Consider the following 20,198-nt stretch of genomic DNA (forward strand, 5'->3'; position numbering starts at 1 on the left):
GGATTGTTCCCAGCCACGTGGCAAAGGTTTCACAGGAGTGGAGACCCCTGAGTCCCAGAATAGCCTGAGGTCAGGATTTAGCTCTAGCAGGAGTGACCTGAGTGTAAGTCCCTTCAGGAAGGGATGGGAATCCTGCTCAAGGTTTCCCCTGGGACCCTGAAGCTTTCCATCCCAAAAAGATAATCTTCCCTCATCGCTGCCCCTGCGAACAGCACGTACCCGAGTCCTGCCATCCCTCCACGCTCCTTTCCTCTTGTGACCATCACCTGCTTTGCCTGGCCAGGCTGGTTTTAGTCGACTTGGGAAGTTTTCAGCTTTAGGCAAGGGAATCCCAAATCAGACCCTTTCTGAAATCTCCCTTCTTGCTCTCCCTGCGCAGTTCCTTCGCTCACCCCCTCAGCTGCTGCCTGTGGAGCCCTGCTCTCGTGTCAGGGCCGAGGCTCAGCTGCACCCTGGTGCTAATGCATTGCTCAGGGCACTAATTAGGGCTCCCAGGAACCAGCACACGGTGGGTTCAGCCCATCAAATCTCTGCTGGGCACGGCGGGAGCTTCGCGTGAGCCCTCGCTGACCTGCGGCCGCCAGCGTGCCCACCCACCTCGGCTACTGCACAGCTCCGTGTGGCCCACCCCGCTCGTGCAGCTCCAGGTTTGTCCACAAAGTCCCATCCCAGAGACTCCTGCACCTCTTTGTGATGACCTTTCTGCTCCTGAGCTGCTGAAGCCCTCCAAGAACACGGGAGCTCCGAGGGCTGGACCTCTCGCCCTCAGAGCACAAAGGTGAGGTACCTGGTTAATCCTTTCTGCTGTCTCTGTGCATCCTTTCCCCTTCCAGCCCTCTGGATCTCTTTTCCCTCCAGCCTTTTTCTGTCTCCCGAATGGACATCCCAGCACTTTGGAATTCAAAGATCAGCCTCTCTCTCCTCTGCCCTTCATCTCCAAAGTACCCGCAGGGCACAGACCAGGTTAATCTGCTGGCAGCTCATCTCCCCAGGGACAGGGGATAAGAAAAGGGACAATATAGGAAGGTCTGTGGGTCAGCCCATGGCCTGGAGGGTTCTTAACCCTTTCCTCCCCTGCCTACCCGAGGTCCTGCCTGGAAGAATTCTGCCTGCTAGAAAGCACAAGGAAGATTTATTCGTGAAGGTCAAATAAACCATCCCACTCAGATATTCCCCCATCCTGTCCCTGAGAAATGGGGGAAGTGTCTCCTGCAGGGCTCGTTGGATGCTGTCCTGCTAGACACTCTCATCTCCTCCGGCTGCAGGAGGTCTCAGGGGATCCTTGTTGTTCTTATAGTTTTGGTGGGAGGTTTGAAATCTGTGTCTGTTTTGTGTCCAAGTCCAAAGGCAGTGGAAGTGGCTGCAAACCTTTTGTCTGGAGCCACCCTCACCTGGCAGGAGGCTTCTGGTTGCCACCACGTGGTTGCCAAGCAGGACAGCAGTCACATGCAGGTCAGGGGTGAGGACTGAACCCACATCAATCTGTCCCCAGATGGACATTGCCCTTCACGGGAGACATGTCCCTATTCCAAGTTGTGAGGCCACTCAAGGGTGGGCAGTCACCTCCGGGCTGCTCACCTGACAGCTCCGAGGATGACCACAGCCAGGCAGGGAAAGCACTGGCCACCAACCAGCCTCTGGGCGACCAGAGCACCAGGGAGGGCGCTGGGAGGGGCTGGTGCCATCGAGGACCGGAAAAACGGGGTTGGGAATAACCTGAGACACGCCAGGCCGCTTTGATCCCACTCCCAGGAGGTGCGGGACACAGGCGCCGCGAGAGCCCCGCCAGCTTTGTCCCCTCTGAAAGGACACAAACCTGCCGACGGGATAAACTTTCCCCGCCGTGGCTGCTCGGCTGCCGCCCCGCGCTCGCCGTCGGCGGGGCAGCGGGGACAAAGCCCGCTCCTGTCACCGGATAGCCCTGCGAGCGCTCCCGGCTGCCGCGGGCAGCCTGCCTGGCCTTGTCCCGGGGCACCGGGCAGGCTTTGTCACCGCCTGGAGAGCCCGGCTGAACCGCTGCCCAAGTGCCGTTTCGGCTCAGCCTCCTTTGTCCCCAGAACAAAACCAGCCTCCCCGTCCAGCTGCTCACGGGTCCTCGTCACCCCCAGAGGTGCTCGGGGCTGAAACCCCCTCCTGTTTCCCACCCACGCATGTCAGTGCTGACCCTGCAACTCTGGATTCTTCCCCGGAGGACTCCACCCCTCGACCTGGCTGGCAGAGCATCAGGCTGGGCTTCTCTTCTGCCGTGACCTCCACCGGTGGAAGAGGAGGGGGAGAAGGGCTTGAGGGGGGCTGGACAGGAGGTCAGGGGTGGTACAAATCTCTGGGACAGCAGTGACACTGCATCCACATCCCGGATGCATCCACAGCTTTCAGTGAGTCGTGGAAGTTTCTGGGACTGGTGGATGAGAGGCTCATTTATTCAGGCAAGCTTCACTGCCTGCGGGTCTCCCAGAAGCAAAGCAATTTCCTCGAGTGGCTTTGACACTTGGAATTAGTCCTTGATTTGCTTTTTGCTGATCTCCCTTCCTTGCTCCGGCAGGGTCAGGGCTGAAGAAGCTCCTGTGCTTTAGAGGGGCTGTCTCAGGTCGGTGTCAGCCTCTGCTCCCAGTTCAAACCAGTGCAGCTCCTCCAGACTTCATGGGGACACGTTTTTTGGTAGGACAAGAAGCTTCAAGCTGAGGTAGGATCGATTTAGGTTAGGGATGGGGAAGAAAATCTTCCCTGTGAGGGTGGGGAGGGCCTGGCACAGGTTGCCCAGAGAAGCTGTGGCTGCCCCATCCCTGGAAGTGTCCAAGGCCAGGTTGGACAGGGCTTGGAGCAGCCTGGGCTAGTGGAAGGTGTCCCTGCTTGTGGCAGGGGGAGTAACAACATGACCTTTCAAGGTCCCTTCCAGCCCATCCCATTCCACGATTCCCTGCAATGGGTCAGCAGAGGAATTCAGCTCCAGCTCACGCTGGTGGTGATCACTGGAGGCACCACGTGGGTCACAGCTCCTGCTGTCCAGCTGAACAGAAAAACTGTGCAGCCCCAGGAAAGACATTCCTGTTCCAGGTGCTCTGGGTGATGCTGGTGTGGGTTTGGTGCTGGTCAGCCAAGGGGTCAAGGGCAGAGCACGAGGAGGAGATGGAGTGAGGCAGGATTTGCAGTCAGAGGGCTGAGGAAAGAGGGATCCACATGCAGATGCTCAGGACACAGGCTGGACACCTTCACTCAACACCACATTAATGAGACAACTTCTTTCTTCATGGATTTCCATCTTCTGAATGTCGAGGCACAGCTGCCTCTGCAGAAATTGGGGGATTGTGCCCAAATCTTGCCCAAATCCAGGAGCATCCACCAGGGCTGTGGGCCTGGCAGAGCTCAGGAGTCAGGGCAGGGGCAGAAACGGGGCAGCAAGATCACAACAAGCACAAGCAGGACCCTGCAGGTGAACCTTTGCCAGCTCCAAATGCTGCCTTGGCTGCTGTCGTGTCCTGGATGATTCTTTTCTCTGTGGCACGTGTTGACACGTTTTTAATTTCATAGTGGTTGAAATGAATCCTGCTTTCTCTGGCCCTAAATGAAGGTGGTGAGTTCCAAAATTACCTGATAAACTTCATGTCAATCCCTGATGATTTATGATTGAGCTTTTGTTTTTATTATTTTTATTTTTGCACTTCTGGCTTTTCCAATTTTTTCTGTTTAGAAACTGAAAGAAAATGAAAAAAACCCCAAACCCTACCAGTTTTCCTAAGGAACAGAGAGTCTGATTCTGGTTCAAAGGAACACAAATTCTGTGTAAGGCTGAGATATTTTTGGCAGGAAAAGGACCAGGGTGATCTGTCTAATGAGCACCAGAGCAACAAGTATTGCTCCTGTAAAGATTTTTCCTCTGGTTGTGAGGTGTAGGGAATAATCCAATACTAAAGCTACTCAGATATCACCCAGTATTAGAGATACCCAGGAATAATCCAATATTAGAACTCAGGAAAACCAAATAGTTTTTACTTTCATCAGATAATCACAAACTGATATTCCTTGAGTAATTAAAAACCCAAGTGCAGACTATTTCAGAAGAAAGCTAAAAAGAGGCAAGAAAATAAAAAGAAAATGTGGGCTGGAGATAAAAAAAAAAATAAATTAAAGTTCTTGGTTTCCGGTAAATAAATGAATTTTTTTAAGTAATCAGGGTGTTTCCCATGAACACTCCTGTGTAATCACAAGGGGATTTTATGAAAACTAAAACTGTGGTGAAATTTCCCACACACACACACTTACAGATTTCTTTGGGGGCTCAACTTGGAAAGCATCTTTCCAGAGAGAGGACTGGGGATATTTCGGCTGTCCTTTGGGCTGGGCGTGGATCCTCAATGCCGGGAGCTGGGGCTCGAGTCCTGCTGGGGGCGGTTTTGGAGCCAGACCCGCTCCCAAAGGGCTCAGAGGGACTCCCCATCCCGTGTGGGGTTGTTAAACCAGGGATGCTCTCGGACACAGGGAACACTCTCGGACACGAGGACGGGTGTGTCGGGGGTGGACCAGGGCGAAGCTGCTCTGATTTAAACCCATCCACCCTGCTCCCATTTTTTTTTTTTTTTTTATTTTTTATTTTTTTTTTGGCATCCTCAGCTTGGCCTCCCTCCCCCCCGCGCCCCTCCCTTCCTCCTCCCGCTCCCAGGAGCCGAGCAAGCCGCGGCTCCTCGGAGGGGTAATTGAAGCAGCACGTAGAGCATATGGCCAGGCAGGGCTCCCTGCTGCTGCACCAGCTGGGAACTGGGTGCTGGGGGGAGCGGGCGGGGACAGCCCCGTCTCCCTGTCTGGCTGCTCCAAGCGTTATCCAAATGACTCCTCTTAAGGAGGTCTGAGCTCCGGGCCCTCGCTGCCGGCGGGGGGTGGTGGGGCAGGGTTGGTGCCGGGCATGGCTGTGTTGTCCCTTCTCCTCGAGCCCCCCGTGACAGCGATGTCCCTCGTTCCCCCTCCAGCCTGCCCGCCCTCCTGCGAGGTACCAGCTCTGCCCTGGGATTTGGGGCCCCGGGTGGTGCCGTGGGGCAGCTCGTGGGTGTGATGGGCACCTGCCACCAGCCACCAGGGGAGGGTCCCCCTGTTTCCCACCAGAACAACCTGCCTTTGGACATGAACTCGCTCCAGCTGCTGCAGCCCCCCTTCCTCTGCCCTCAGAAGTCCTCTGGGGCCTCCCAAAAGCTGTGTCCTTTCCCCTCCTGGGGATCCCTGAGCCTCTGGTGGGTGCAGGAGATGGGAGAGGGGTGTCACTCCTCTGTCCCTCTGAGGGTGGTCCTGGGTCCTGCCAGGTGGGCAGGGAGCAGCAGGATGCAGGGGGAGCTGGGGATGCACATCAGGTGCCACGGGGAGCCCCAACACCGCCCAGCCACCTGGAAGCATCCTGCATTCCGAAGCCAGATCCTCCACGAGGCAAACCTCCACCACCCTCAGCTCCACACAGAACATGTCCCACCTCAGGACCCTCCCCATGGGGGTCTGCTGGGCACTGACCCCCCCTCCCTCCTGTCTGTGCCTGAACAAGCAAACACGGTGGAGCGCTGAGTGCTTGAGTGTCCCCAAGGAGGGAAAGGGTTTCCCAGGGTGGCACAGTGAGGGTTTCCCAGTCGCCATGGCTGTTCTGGGGGCTTACAACCAGTGCCATTCAGCCAGCAGGTGCTTCTGAGCCACCCCTGGGAGACACACGTGGCCTGAGGAGGTGTTTGGGATGGATGTGGCCACCTGAAGTCCCCTCCATCACTGCCTTCAGGGGCTGCATGAACTGTAAGGGCTGTGTGAGAGCTGGGCTGGGAAGGTGGGAACTTTTTCCTGAATCCTGCAAAGAACTGGAATTGCATTGTCCAGGAATTGCTCTGGAACCAGGTTTGGCTCCAGTGCCTCTTTCTATCCCAGGGTGCCAATCCTTTGATGGAGGGACTCACCAATCCTTCTGTTTCCAGGGCTCCCCCAGCCTTCCTCCCTCCACCAGGCTTCGTATTCCTGGTCAGCTCTGGTTCCCCAAGGAAGAGGACATTTCCTTCTTCCAGCTTTTCCCACTGAGTGGTGGAGCCCTGTGGACCATGAGATGGAGGTGAGTGGTCCAAGACATCCAGGAGCCAACCCTGGCCCCCCTGGCTTACAGCACCACCAGGATTCCCTCCAAGGCAGAAACATCTGGGACGGGACATCTCTCATTTTCGAGACGACCTCTCCAATCTTCAAGATCACATCTCCCCGTCCTGCCAAAAGCTGAGGAGGTGAAAAAGGCTCCAATTCCCGCAGCACCTGCCAGGTTCATCTTCCGAGATGATCCCAGAGCTTCTCCCCTGGGTGTAAGGACGATGTCCCAGCCACCCGTGCTGGGCTCCCAGCTGGATGCCCGTGTAGGGAGGGGGCAGGGGGGACTCTGTTGGAAGGAAAGGGCCTTCATTTGGGCCAATTATTCTCAAACTGAGGTGGGGGGAGCCGTCATTTCAGCGGTTCCTTTTTTTTTCTCCCCTTTTTGCATTTGTTGTGTGTGTTTTTTTAACACTCTGGCAATGGTTGAATATCACACAAGTGCCCTGTCAAGAGATATATTCAATAAACACTTGACACCCAAGCTCAGGAATACATGGCCCGTGGCAAACATGAATTATTCAAATGGAAATCAAGATAATTTTGCTTCTAACTCAGAAAACCAAGACTCTCTCTTTCCTTCCTTATTTTTCCTCTCTTCCTCTTCTCATTTTCTTCCTGTTCTTTCTTTCTTTTTATTTTCTTATCATTTCTTTCTTGTTCTTTCTCTGCCCTGCTATCTCCTGCTGGAAGTCCCACCTGCATTCATTTCCAGGGAACTCCCTTTGCTAAATAAGCCAAGGTGGGGACCAGGAGGAATCTCCTTTGGATGAGGAGATCATCTCCTGGAGCTGCTGTATCCCTTTGGCTACAGCTCATGATGGTGGGACCCCCGTGTCCAGGTGCCATGGCAGGGAGACTTTGGATCATCCAGCCAAAAACTCATTTCTCTGTCAAACACAATTGTTTTGGGAGAAGCAGGATGGCACAAGTAGCCCAAGGATGCCTTTCCTGCCCGAGTCAGTCTCCTGCCAGTTGTGGGAGCTGGTCAGGAGGGGGTGGGATGGTAGCATGAGGTGTTTGGGATGCTGGGAGCTGCCTGGGGATCCCTCCTCCAGGGAGGAATCCAGAATGATCCTCCTCCCCAGAATGACCAGGGCTGGACTCATGAGACCAGGAATAGCTGGAGAGCTCAAAGAATGAGGGACAGGGCCACAAAGTAGAAATGGTGGTGAAGCCCAAGGCTGGAGGAAAGGAAGGGACCCCTCTTCCTACCTTTCCTCATTATCTCCATCACCTTCCTCTCCCTCTCCCATTTCTTACAGACCTGGTCTCGAGCTGATCAGCACCAGGAGGTACCAAAGGCTCCCAGGAGCTCCTGCCCAGCCCAGGACTCAGTGGGACACTGAGAAGAGCCAGAGGTGACTCTCAAAAAAGCCTTTAGGAAAGGGATGCCCTGCCCAGAGCCTGGCAGCAGAGGGGACATTATCCCATTTCCTGTCCCCATCTGGGAGTTCTCTTTCCAGCTGTTCTTGGATTTCTCTTCCATAAACCAATGGAGTTTGGGCCTCTCTGCTGGGCAGTGCTGCCTGCTCAGATGGGGGCTGGGATTCTCCACTGAATCATGGCACAAAAAAAGAACTTGACCAGTTTGTCTCTGTGCAGAAACACGTTGGCTTTTGATTTGGTGCTTTGAGACCTCCAGGAACACAAGGAGCTGTTCAAAACAAAGAATTGTTCAAACCAGCACTTTGGGGCTGTTGGGGGGTTTGAGGTGGGCACACACGTTGCTGTGCTGGCCCCATCAAGTGTCTTCAGTGCTGGTCCCATCAAGTGTCTTCAGTCATTTAGGAGTCCCAGGAATGCAAGATGGGTCAGAGGAAAAGCAATCCTGCCAGCTGTCCATGGCATCCCGATCCCGCCGGAATTCTACGGGGTCTCAGCCCTACCAGCAGTCCATGGGGGCCTCAATCCCACCAGCACTCCATGGGGGCTCAATTCCATCAGCAGTCCATGGAGTCTCAATCCCACCAGCAGTCCACGGTGGTCTCGGCCCTACCAGAAGTCCATGGGGGTCTCAATCCCACCAGAACTCCATGGGGGCTCAATTCCATCATTAATCCATGGTGTCCCAAGCCCACCAGAACTCCATGGGGTCTCAGCCCTACCAGCAGTCCATGGTGTCCCAATCTCCCCAGCAGTCCGTGGGACCTCACCAGGTCCTGGCAGACCCTGCTGGTAGCAGGCAGGACAATCGAGGTGCTTCCCACGGTTGCTCTCCTCTGGTCAAAGCTGTTAACTGTTCGACAGCTCCCCTTCCTCCCTTCCCTGTAACATCCCCCCTGGGCAGGTGTGGGCTTCCTCCAGCTCCATCCTTCCTTCCTCTCCCGTTCTCCAAGCCCGTTGGCAAGGCTGGAGCTTCCCCGCTCGCGGTGAATGGCCGTGGTTACTTGTGAGGTTGGGACTGGCTGTCAGCCAGTCACAGCCCAGCAGAGGGATCTAATGGCCCCGGCGCCAGTCACTGCAGAGGAAGGAGAATATAGGTCATCAGTGACATCATCTCTGGGAAAGGTGGGGGGAGATGGAGGAGAGAGGGGGAAGCAATCGTTTAAATTTGGAGAGGAGCTAACTGGAAATTTGGGCCATCAGGAGAATAATGGGCCGAGAGGAAGAGATGGGGATATTAATAGAGCTGGTTTCTGTAAGAGCAGGAGGGAGCAGCAAGGGATGGAGAACCACAGAGAGGCTCTGCTCTGGCAGGAGCAGGCTGGGACTCTCCGGGGGCCCGGGATCGTCTGCCTGGGCTCCTGTGTGGCCACGCTGTGCAAAACCTCCCTCTGCATCCCGGGACACCAGCAGGTCTCTCCTCCTGCTCCACATCTGGTGGTCTTTCATCCCTCCTCCACTCCATCCTGACTGCTCCTGCCTTCCAGCCACAACCACCATCCCAAGAAACCCTCTGAGAAACCCCAGGGGGTTTGTGGGGTCACCGTGGAGTTTGGGGTGTGTCCCAGTTGTTCTCCTGCTCTGCCCAGCTGCTGGTGCCATCCAAGCTCAGTTCCCTCCATCCACAGCCCCAGTGTATTTCCATGCTAAACCAGGTGGATGCAACATCCCCACACAACTTTTGGTTGCGTTTGTAGATGAAGATCTTTGGTGGCCTCTCCCTGCTCACTCATCAGGAGCCCAGAGACACTGTGGAGTCTCCATCCTCAGAGAGGTTTAAACCCCACTGTATAAAGCCCTGACCAAACTGGTGTGTAGGGCTGGAGACCTCCATGTATCTCTTCCAAATCGCAGAATCCATAAATGATTTGGTTTGGAAGGGACCTTGAGATCACCCAGCTCCAACCTCCAAATCTGTGACTCTAAACCCCTTCAGAGGGCAGAGGACCTGCAGACACAAACCCTTTCTGGGGCTCGACTTGGACATCCTTTCCCAGGGGGAAGCACAGCTCCACCTTGCCCCGTCTCCCTCACTCCACAGACATCTGAGAGTGCACATTCCGGGTTCCACAACCCTCCTGGCAGCATCTTACACCACCAGTACACTCCTGGGCTGGTTTGATCTGCACCAACTGGTGCCCTGCCACAAACTGGGGGTGCTCTTGGGGTGTGTCACAAGTCCCAGGATGAGTCAAGCAGTGGGGACACAGATTGTGCCCCATTTTTTCTACCTCTGGACAAAACACCCTTCGCTCCCAAATGCTCTTCCCTCTTCCTAAGCTCCCCCTGTGCCACTTCAGTGAATTCCCCCCATCTGTGGGTCTCTGCAGGGCTGAGAGAAATGCAGGAGCTGAATATGTATGAAGAGAGGAGGGAGAAAGGCAGGGGGTGTTCCCCTTGTTAAATATTTACCGTCCCAGGCGGGTGATGTGATATTCCCTACCCTCCAGGAATTCCTATGGACTGACAAGGTTGACCAGAGAGTAGCAGGGGTGTTCTCCCAGCCTTGTCTGAGCAGCAGAACCTCGTCCTCATGCCAGAGGGGACAGAACCAAAGTGGTCCTCGAAGGGGATCATGTGAAGAGACTTGACAGGACAAGAGTGAATGGCTTCAAACTAACAGGGCAGGGTCAGTTGGGATATGGGCAAGACATTGTTCCCTGGGAGGGTGGGGAGGCCCTGGCACAGGGTGGGGAGAAGTTGTGGCTGCCCCATCCCTGGAAGTGTCCAAGGCCAGGTTGGATGGGGCTTGGAGCAACCTGGGCTGGTGGAAGGTGTCCCTGCCCATGGCAGGGGGTGGGATGAGATGGGTTTTAAGATCTCTTCCAAACCAAATCAAGCCATGGTTCTGTGATCCATGCTGGGGTGACAGCAGCCAGGAGCTGTGCTGAGTCAGCCACCACTCCCCTGCCCAGTGTTCATGCTGGATAAAGCCGTGCTGGGAAGGAGGGACCTTGCATGTCCATCCTGTGGAGTTTGGTCAAGGAGAACTGTATGGGGCAGTGGGAAGAGCTCCTGTGCCTCTCCTCACACCCTTCAGCCTTACCCAGGGCACTGAGTGTGTCCACCTTGCACACGGAATCCCAGGATCACTGAGGTTGGAAAAGCCCTCCAGGATCATCCAGTCCCCCCCCTGTGCCCGACTCTCACCTTGTCCCCCAGCCCAGAGCACTGAGTGTCATGTCCAGGCCTTCCTTGGGCACCTCCAGGGGTGGGGATCCACCACCTCCCTGGGCAGCCCCTTCCAATGTCTGACCATCCTTTCCAGAAAGAAATTCCTCCTGACATCCAACCTGATCCTCCCCTGGCACAGCTTGAAACACTAATAATGGAAAAGCTGTAAGAGGCTGCATGAGCTGGGACCTTTGGACATTTTGCAGACCACCACTGATGCTGGTGCCCTTCTGCTGTCCCTCCCACATCCCATGCATCCCCATCCCACTCCCCATCCTCAGCCAAGGTCTGACCCTCCTGTGACTGAGGGACACCTTTGCACCACCACCAGGGCAGGGATCCAGCACCTCCAAGCCTTGACAAGAGCAAAACCTTCTTTTTCTGCTGAAAGGGTGAGGAAAACACTCCCTCTGAGGCACAGAAAGAGGAATTTGGGCTTCTTATATAAAACAAAACCGCCAGCGCACGAAAGAACCCATTTTCCAGCGGAAAACACGCGTTCCTGCGGAACCCAGGAGCACCCTAAAAGTGGGCTAAGGCTCCGTGCAGCTGCTGCTGAGCCCCAGTTACACAATGGAAAGGGCTCAGGTACTCCCTGGCTGCAAATCCACTTGATACACTGCGAGGGCTGCGGGAGCGAATGAGCTGAAGCTCCTTACTCTGCTCAGGCAGCCCATCAAATATTTAACGGGCTGCCATAGGCAATTACATTAGAGGAGATAGTTAAACACCCCCTACCCCAGGGCACCCCCCTGCAATGTAAATCAAACAAATTGGACTCTTTTCACAATTGACACACACGATTTTACTTACTGTAAATAATTTAGTATTAAAAAGTCGAGCTACACTTTGCCCCATCTGGATTTTCTTTTCTCCCGCTCTCTCTCCCGCTCCGCGGAGCGGGGACGTGAGGACTCCGGGCTCCTAATGCAAGAGATGGAGTGGAGGAATTTTGCTGCCTGGGTGAGCTGTTAAAAGATTCCCATTTCCTAATGGAAGAAACCACACTCAGGAAACTTGTGAAGTTGCCCATTTAAAACAGTCAGAGATGTTCCAGCTAACAAAGGATGGGAAAAATCCCTCCCTCCGGAAGGAGTTGAGTCTATTGCTGGTTGGCATCTCCTGGGGTCGCAGCAATCTCCTGTAAAAGTTGGCTGAAGGGCTGCACTTTTTAATTAAAAGCCATCTTTCCCAATTAGGCTCCGTGGGGTTTTAATAAGGATTTTTACAAGCTGGATTGCAGCGTTGGCCGGCGTGATCGTCTTCCCCTCACACCTCAAGGGCTGGACCTGAGCATTAAACACTCCTTGCTCTTCAGGCTGGGGAAGAGAGCTCATCCTTGGGAGCTATTTCTGTGTTTTCCTCCAGAAACAGGCATTTTGAAAGCACGATATTTGGAGCCACGACTTGGCACCATCCCCAGAGGGGTTTAAAAGCTGGGTGAATGTGGCACTTGGGGGCATGGTGGCCCTGGCAGTGCTGGGGAACATTTGAACTTGATGATCTCTGAGGTCTTTTCCCACCTAAATGACTCTGTGATTCGACCACTCCAATGTCCATTTATAATTCCAGCATGGAATTATGGCCTCTGTTGACTCTTCCATAACCCCACCATTTGCCACAGGGTCACATGAGGTGTCACTTCGGCCTGTCGTGATCCTGTTCTTGACCTCACACCAAGTTTAAATCAGCACAAGTGCCCCGTGCAGGAGGAACGTTCTTCCCAATGCCACGGGCCTGTCCCAGAAGTGAGACAGAGTTTCATTTGGTTAAAAAGCTCTTGAGCCTCAGCTTTCCTTTCCTGCCCTCCACGGGGCGACTCCAGTCATCACCCGGCCCAGAGCACGGACCTCTGGCACACAGAGCCACTCACACGTTTTCTGACAAAACCAATTCTCATCAGAGAACACCAGTTCTGATGAGATCGAAGCATTTAATCCCCAAACATCTTAATTTTGATGGATGGATCCTCCCTGGGGTTTCCACAGACGGTTGTAGGTCATGTCAGATCTGATGTGCTCGGTGGAGCCGTGGCCCCGGGACAGCCAGGATACTGCTGGGGCTGGGAGAGCTGCTGCCAGGCACTGGGATGGCTGCTGGAAGCTGAAAATGTCCAGGCCACTAGAAACTCACTGTTTTTTGTCCACTTCCACATGCTCAGGCCCTGGGAAGATCCCACCGACCAGGTGGGGTGAGACTCTCGGCGCACTGATGTCCTGATCTCTACATCACCCCCAATGTTTTCCAGGAGCAGCCCTGACAGCCACTACAGCTGTCCTTAATGTCTCTACCCCCACTTTGGGGTGACACCCACCCTGGGCCACCCACAGCATCACCACCCACTGCTGGAAAACGTGCCTGTGCCGGCACAGAGCGAGCCTGGGATGGCTGAGCAGAACCTCCCCCGAGGAGATGAGAGTGGCAGTGGTCACCTGGGGGCAGAGCCATTTCCAGCCAGCCCAGCTGTCTACCGGGGATGCAGAAAGTCGTGTCCCTTTTGCAGGACCCTCTCCTGGAGCCCTGGGAAGCTGTGTCCCCTCTGCTCCGTGTCAGTGTTGCGCTGGAAGCCTGTTAATCGCTGCCAGTGGGTTTAATTGGTAGCGAGAACACACAGACCCCATTAAAGCCCACGAGGGTGCCAAGGGCTCTCATTCAGGCACAAATGAAGGAGCAATCAAACCCACTTAGGTAATAAAAACAGCTGGAGTCTGGAGGCAACTGCCTGAGGCACCAAACCACATGGCAGGCAGGACGGCCCTCTGCAAAGTCTGCATCCAGCTCCCCTTGGACTGAAAACACCAGGATGGAGTGGAGCGTGGTGGGGTTTTATTGGTTAGAGGCAGGAAGCCAGGCCAAGACATTATGGGTCATCCTCAAAAAGCAACAGAGAGATGGAGCTTCTTGAGCACAGAGCTTGCTGGAGAGCGTCTCCAAGGTTATTTTCCCAGTGGGAATGACAAGCCAGAGTATCCATGCACTGGCTGTGGATGTCATGATGCCCACAGTATCCCTGGCACCACTGTGGTGCCACAGCACAGAACTGCAGCATCTGCCCGTCACAGGGAGCAGCAATGCCATGAAAAGCTTTCTGGCTCTGCATGTCTGCTCAGGTATTTGTCTCAGAAAGGGTCCCCAAAGCCACCAACCGGGCTGGGGTGGCATCTCTTAGTCTGGAAGCTGGGCTCCTCCTGGAAGGAATTTGTTTTCCAAAGATTCAGATGATGAGGGTCTTTATCCATTGTTTTTACAGGTGAGATCTGCACTTTCCTCTCTTTAACCCCGATTCTAGTGAAGCACTTCCTGCTTCACTGGGGTTCCTGATATGGGTGGGTGCGAGAGGTGGGTCTGGACTAATCCATTTGTGGGAGCAACTGGGGAGGAAAGCTGGGTTAGACATGAAAAGACTACAGGGAGGGTTGCAGAGCTGTTCCATCTTACTCAAGAAAGCCAGAGCAAAGCAGTGGCAAACCCCTAGAAGTTCATCCTGCTCCTTGGAAAGTCCACTGCCAAGATTCAGAGCTGCACAGGGCTAAAGCAACAACTGTGGAAGCGCTTTAGGTGTCTGTGAGAATCATTGTTTGATGCTTCCCTATTTTTTCACATCCTGACTGAAAGATGGGATGGTTTTTCCTGTTTTTTCCCTTCCCAGGAGGAACCTGATAGCTCCTGAGCTCCTGACTCAATCCAGAGATTTAATATGGAGGGCACTGCCCTCTTCCCTGCTGGGGCCAGTCCACAAATCCATGCAGGAGGTGGCAGGAGGACGGGTTCATCCATGGAATGGGGCTGGCAGGGGGTTTTCTGTTGTCCCTGGATTTCTGTGTCAGTGCCAGAGTGTCCAGAGGTGCCTTTGGAAATCCTCCCTGAGAGTCAAAAACTTCATTGCCAGGACAAACCAAGTCCAGGGCAGGATGCTCAGGGGTGTGGCAAGGAAAAAGCCCAAGGATGGAGCCTTGGCTTCTTGGAAAACTCTGCTGATACAGGAGAGTGGGAGGGAGGGAATGTCATTTACTTCATCTGATCTGATTTTCCTGGATGAACACCCAAGACCCAAGGCTGGTTGAGCCTTTGGACTGACCTGGCACAGTCGTTCTCCTGCTCCAACCACTTTTTCAGTGGTTACAAGTGTGGAAAATGAGATGAGAAATGACTTTGTGCACATGGTGAGCTCGTCAGCCTCGTGCTGTCCTCGGGGGCTGAGTTTGGTCAGGTCCTGATCTTCCTGGATCTCTGGAAAACCAGCTGCTGAGCCCTCAAGGAGGAGGCTCTCATCTGATTTGCTCTTGCTCCAGATGACTTGCTGAGTGATGGACAGAAGAGAAGCCTGTCCAGGTCTCATGCCAGAGTTCCCAACCTCTGGGACATGTCCTGGGGCAGACACTGGAGTCTGTTCCTTGCAGCAAAATGCAGCTTGACACAGGTTTGCTTCCCTGGGGAGAGTTAAATCCAGGGCCAGGAACTGCACTGCTCTGTCCAACCTCTGAGCTGCTGAAACACAGAAAATGAGGAAAAAGAGAGTGGAGGGGCCTCCAAGAAGAGCCCAGCAAACAGAATTGTGAACTACCCTGACAAAAGCTTCTGGAGTCATGAGAGAGCTAACAAAGCTGGGGGTGTCTGCTGGAGGGGAGACAACCTACCACAGGGCTCCCAGAAGGGACAATTCTGCTTCTCAGGAATTCTGCTGGAGCCTCTGTGGCACAGAAGCCTCTGGTGAAGCTCTGGCAGCCGCTCTGCCCATCACCTGATCCTGCAATCTCTCCACAAGCAGCGGAGGAGAGACTGTGACTGAGAGCTGTGCTGGCACAGGGCAGAAGGGAAGAGGCTTCAGAGCTCCTGCCTGTGCTCCCCTCTGGAGAGCCAGAGCCTCCTGGCAGGGCCTGGTGGCCTCGGGCACATGTAGGATGCTTTAGTGTACAGGAAGGTCTGCCTGGACCGTGGTGTGGCCACTGACACGTGTCTCAGGCCACCAGGGACAGGGCTTTCCTGGCAGCACCGAGGTGCTGATGCAGTTCTTCCCCCAGGAAGAGTTGCAGAGTTGGGATTCGGCCCAGCAGATCCTCCTCCATCCCTTTGCATGAGCCATGTCCTACATGGGGCTGGTTTAGGAACCTTCTTGCTGCACATTTGGTGGCTGTGCCTGAGTCTGGGACAGCACCAGATATCCAGTCTCCTCTCACTGGCTCTGACCTTTCCCCAGGCAGCTCCAGCACCAAGGAACCATCTTTGGTGGTTCCCTTCTGTCCCTGCCCATGGCAGGGGGTTGGAACTAGAAGACCTTCAGGGTCCTTTCCAGTACAAAGCATTCTGTGGTCTTTTAGGGGACATTTCAGCCTCTCAGGTAAGGTGGGGATCAGGTCAGGGGACCAGCTCAGGATTTTCTTTTCCCTGTGATGCTCGCTGACCCTGTCTGTCCCAAGATGCTTGGCAGGATCCCCACGAGAAGGGACATCTCAGAGGATGCAAAATAGATCCTAAAACACCTGCACCATGGAGCACTGTCCTTGTTGGGGCTGGATTTTTAGGGCTAGATAAGCACACCCCGTGTCCTTGAGAAGACGTTTCTCTGAGCAGGACCGAGCACCCTCCTGCCCTCCATCACCCCCAGGCACAGAAATTCCCCCTCCACCAGCCCCCCCGCTGCCGTCACACTCCTCCCGTGCCTTTTGGAGGCAGCCGGAGCAGCCGGGTGGTGCTGCAGAGCCCCTGGATCCAGCGATCCACCAAACTTCACCTCCACACGCTTTCGCGGTGACAGGAAACACCACGGGCTGCGGGGAAATTCGTATGGATGGGGGAGTGCAGAGGCAGCAACGAGCTGGAGAGGGGAGGATGGAGAGGCTGCACAGACAGACGTGCAGCCCGTGGGACACCGCACAGGAGGATCTGGGGAACGAGCCAGGGAGATTCATTGAAAGAGTTAAAACAAATAGTTGGTGAAACTTTTCCTTTATTTAGTTGTTTTTACGTTTTTTAATCCAAGGTTCTTCCCTTCAGAGGGAGAGGAGGTGCAGGAAGGTTCTTCTGCAGCCGCCGGCTCGGGGCTTCTCTGCCCCCCAAATCCCCCCGGAGGAACCAGCCCGGAGCCGAGGGCAGGGCGGGCAGAGGGTGGGCAGGGGACGGGCAGGGCTAGACGGCAGCTGATCCCCCCCCAACCCTGTCCCCGCGACGAGGGGTGACAGGGACAGCGAAACACCGGGGGCAAATCCTGGGGAGGCACAGAACCGGGGAGGGACAGGGATGGGGGGCTGAGCCCCGGGTTTTGGGGGTAGAATCGGCGGGGCAGTGAGCCCCGCTTAGGGGAGGATCCACCGACGGGTGAGGGGGGCTCTGGTTTTGGGCAGGTACCACCGGCGGGGGTGCGAGCTCTGGTTTGGGGGGGGTCCAACCGGGGGAGAGGGAGGCCCTGTCTGAGGGGGGTGTGCAGGGGCGGCGGGGGGGGTGAGCCCTGCTTTGGGGGGGTACCACTGACAGGGGGGTGAGCTCACTGCCCGGGGGCGGGCGGTGGGAGGGACCTCCCCAGCCCCTCCCGGTGGGCGGGGGGCGGGGGGGCCGGGCTATAATGCCATTGATGCCGGGCGGCGGAGCCAGACAATACCGCGCCCCCGAGCCGGGTGCCCGGAGCGCCCTGCCCTGCCCTACCCGGCCCCGCTCCGCTCCCACCATGATGTCCATGAACAGCAAGCAGGCGTTCAGCATGCACCCCATTCTGCACGAGCCCAAGTACCCCCACCTGCACACCAGCTCCGAAGCCATCCGCAGAGCCTGCCTGCCCGCCCCCCAGGTAAGCCCCCTCAGGGTGGGTTTTCGGGAGGTTCCGCACCCCGCCGACTCTCGCCAACTTACTCCGGTTTCCCTCTGGGTTTGGGTTTCGTCCGGGTTTTGGGGGTCCCTCCCTGCCTCCTCCGTGGCCGTGGGTCCGGCGGGCGGGGGAGAGGGTCTGGGGCAGCCGTGGGGCGCGGGGCGTCGGTGCCGGACGAGGGAGGCTCAGCCGCCCTGCCCCGCTCCGCTGTGCCGAGCGCTGGGGCAGAGAGGGGCTGCGGGACCCCCGACGGCTCCGTCCTCTCTGCGGCCGCGGAGAGCTCGCCGCGGAGGGGAGGGTGGGTGCCCGACTGGGAGGCAGAGTGCTCGGGGCCCGGCACCCCGGTCCTTTTACTTGGGGCGTGCGGGTAGACCTCGGTTCGTGTTACCTGTCCCCGGCACCGCTGACGGGGCAGAGCGGGATCTCCGTCCCGCCGCTTTCCTTTAATCCTCTCCCGCTCTTTCGGCTTGTTTTCGCTCTCACTTTTATCCCCCCCACCCCCCCCCTCCAGATCCAGGGTAACATCTTTGCGGGCTTTGACGAGACCCTGCTGCGGGGAGCCGAGGCTCTGGCCGCCGTGGATATCGTATCGCAGAAAACCCACCCCTTCAAGCCGGATGCCACCTACCACACCATGAGCAGCGTGTCCTGCACTCCTACCTCGTCCTCCGTCCACCTGCACCACCCGTCCGTGCTGACCACGCACCACCCCCACCACCACCACCACCAGCCCTCCCAGGGCCTGGACGGGGAGCTGCTGGACCACCTCAACTCTGCCCTCCCGCTCGGGGGGGTGCCGGGCCCCGACGTGGGCTCCACACCTTCGCACCCGCATTCCCACATGTCGGCCATCAACCACATGGCCCACCACTCCCAGCCTATGAACATGTCCCACCCCCACGGCCTGGCCTCCCACGCCGTCATCTCCGGCCCCGAGACGGAGACGGACCCCCGGGAGCTGGAGTCCTTCGCCGAGCGCTTCAAGCAGCGGAGGATCAAGCTGGGGGTGACCCAGGCGGACGTGGGCTCCGCGTTGGCCAACCTGAAGATCCCGGGGGTGGGCTGCCTTAGCCAAAGCACAATCTGCAGGTTCGAGTCCCTCACCTTGTCCCACAACAACATGGTGGCCCTCAAGCCCATCCTGGAAGCGTGGCTGGAGGAGGCGGAGAGGGCTCAGAGGGAGAAAATGACCAAACCCGAGATCTACACGGGCGGGGACAAGAAACGCAAGCGCACCTCGATCGCCGCCCCCGAGAAGCGGTCGCTGGAGGCCTATTTTGCCGTGCAGCCGCGACCCTCCTCGGAGAAAATCGCTGCCATCGCCGAGAAGTTAGACTTGAAGAAGAACGTGGTGCGGGTCTGGTTTTGCAATCAGAGACAGAAGCAGAAAAGGATGAAATTTTCTGCCACCTACTGAAGAAGGGGCCGGGAGGGCAGCGGTGAGGAGGGTGTTGCCCCCTCAACCACCCCGCGGCCATCCTGGCCCTCAGCCCCTCCGAAACGGGCAGGGTTTGGGGTTGTTGGCTTTTTTTTTTTTTCTTCTTTTTTTTTTTTTTCCTCGTTTTGGGTTAAAAAAAAAATGGGATAAAAACCAAACAAACAAAAAAAGAAAAAATAAACCTAAAAGAAAAGGGAAACCCGCCCAAAGCAAAGTGAACAGTTTGGTGCCCCTGGGCAAAGTGGCCCCGCTGTCCTGACTGGTATAGACTGCTTTTGTAGATAAAACTGGAAAAAAACACATAAAAAGATGGAGAAAAAGGAAAAGACAAAATGAAAAGGCCAAGGGGGAAGTTCGGGGGTGCCCGGAGTCTGGGCAGCAGCAGCAAGAGCCCGGCAGGTCTTTGCCGCAGCCCCTCACCCCGTCCCGGCTCGGGGGCCGTGGCACAGCTCCCTCCTCTGTGTCCGCTCCTCTTCTTTTAAAAAGTCATCTGGGAAATAAAAAAAAAAAAAAAAGGAAAAGAAAAGAAATAGGAAAGGAAACGAGCTGGAAGCCGCCTGTAAATCCGGAGTGCCGCCCCTGCCCCCCGCTGCCAGGGTCCCCGCACACCCACGCACACACACTCACCTGCATGGTTTTGTTCGCTCCCCTGCCTCCCCCCCCGCAAACCCATCGCGTTTTTGCAGTACCGTTTCTGTTTCTACCTCATCGGCTAAATTGAAAAAAAAATATATTAAAAAAGGACTTAAAAAAAAAAAGGAGAAAAGCATTTTAGGGAAAAAAAAAAAAAAAGAAAAAAAAAGAGAAAGAAAGGGGAAAAAAAAAATTTGGCCCGTCCCTGGAGTCGCGGTTTGTTCGGGGAAATGGAGATTTATTTTGCGTTGGTTTCACTCAAACCGTTCGATTTCCGTATGGTTTCACTGTATAAAATCCTACGCTTCGACAATCACGTCCTTGGGGCTCAGCGGAGCGGCGGGAGCGGCCCGAGGCAGCGGGGATGGACCCCGGCCCGGCCTCGGGGCGGCTGCCTCTGCATAGGGAACTCTGCACTTTCTAAGGCAAGAAAACTCTTTTTCCCCCCCTCCCCTTTTCTTTGCATATTTAATAGAGAAATTCGCCTCCTTTAATTTTCTTTTAATTTTTTTTTTTAATTATTATTATTAAAGGAGATTTCGTTCCGCTGTGTGTGTGCTGAATGAAATTTTGGTGTCTGTGTACGCTGCAGCATTTCAAATAAATCATGCACGTTTTACCTCACCCTCCTGCCTCCTGGAGTTACTGCGGCCCCGGGGAGCCACTTTCCCGTGG

The 20,198-nt window shown here is 55.6% G+C and overlaps 1 protein-coding gene across 1 annotated transcript; it reads left to right on the forward strand.

The window, feature by feature from the left end:
* Nucleotides 1-17,259: 17,259 nt before the first annotated feature.
* On the forward strand, nt 17,260-18,998 carry LOC127472763 (brain-specific homeobox/POU domain protein 3). Its single transcript, XM_051791388.1, has 2 exons — nt 17,260-17,434; nt 17,964-18,998. Exons 1-2 carry the CDS (start codon nt 17,315-17,317, stop codon nt 18,867-18,869), a joined length of 1,026 nt encoding a protein of 341 aa, XP_051647348.1. The 5' UTR covers nt 17,260-17,314; the 3' UTR covers nt 18,870-18,998.
* Nucleotides 18,999-20,198: the final 1,200 nt, after the last annotated feature.

The sequence above is a fragment of the Manacus candei genome, unplaced genomic scaffold, assembly GCF_025592945.1.
Source record: "Manacus candei isolate 608988 ecotype Guabito, Panama unplaced genomic scaffold, ASM2559294v1 h1tg000003l, whole genome shotgun sequence".
Lineage (NCBI taxonomy): Eukaryota > Metazoa > Chordata > Aves > Passeriformes > Pipridae > Manacus > Manacus candei.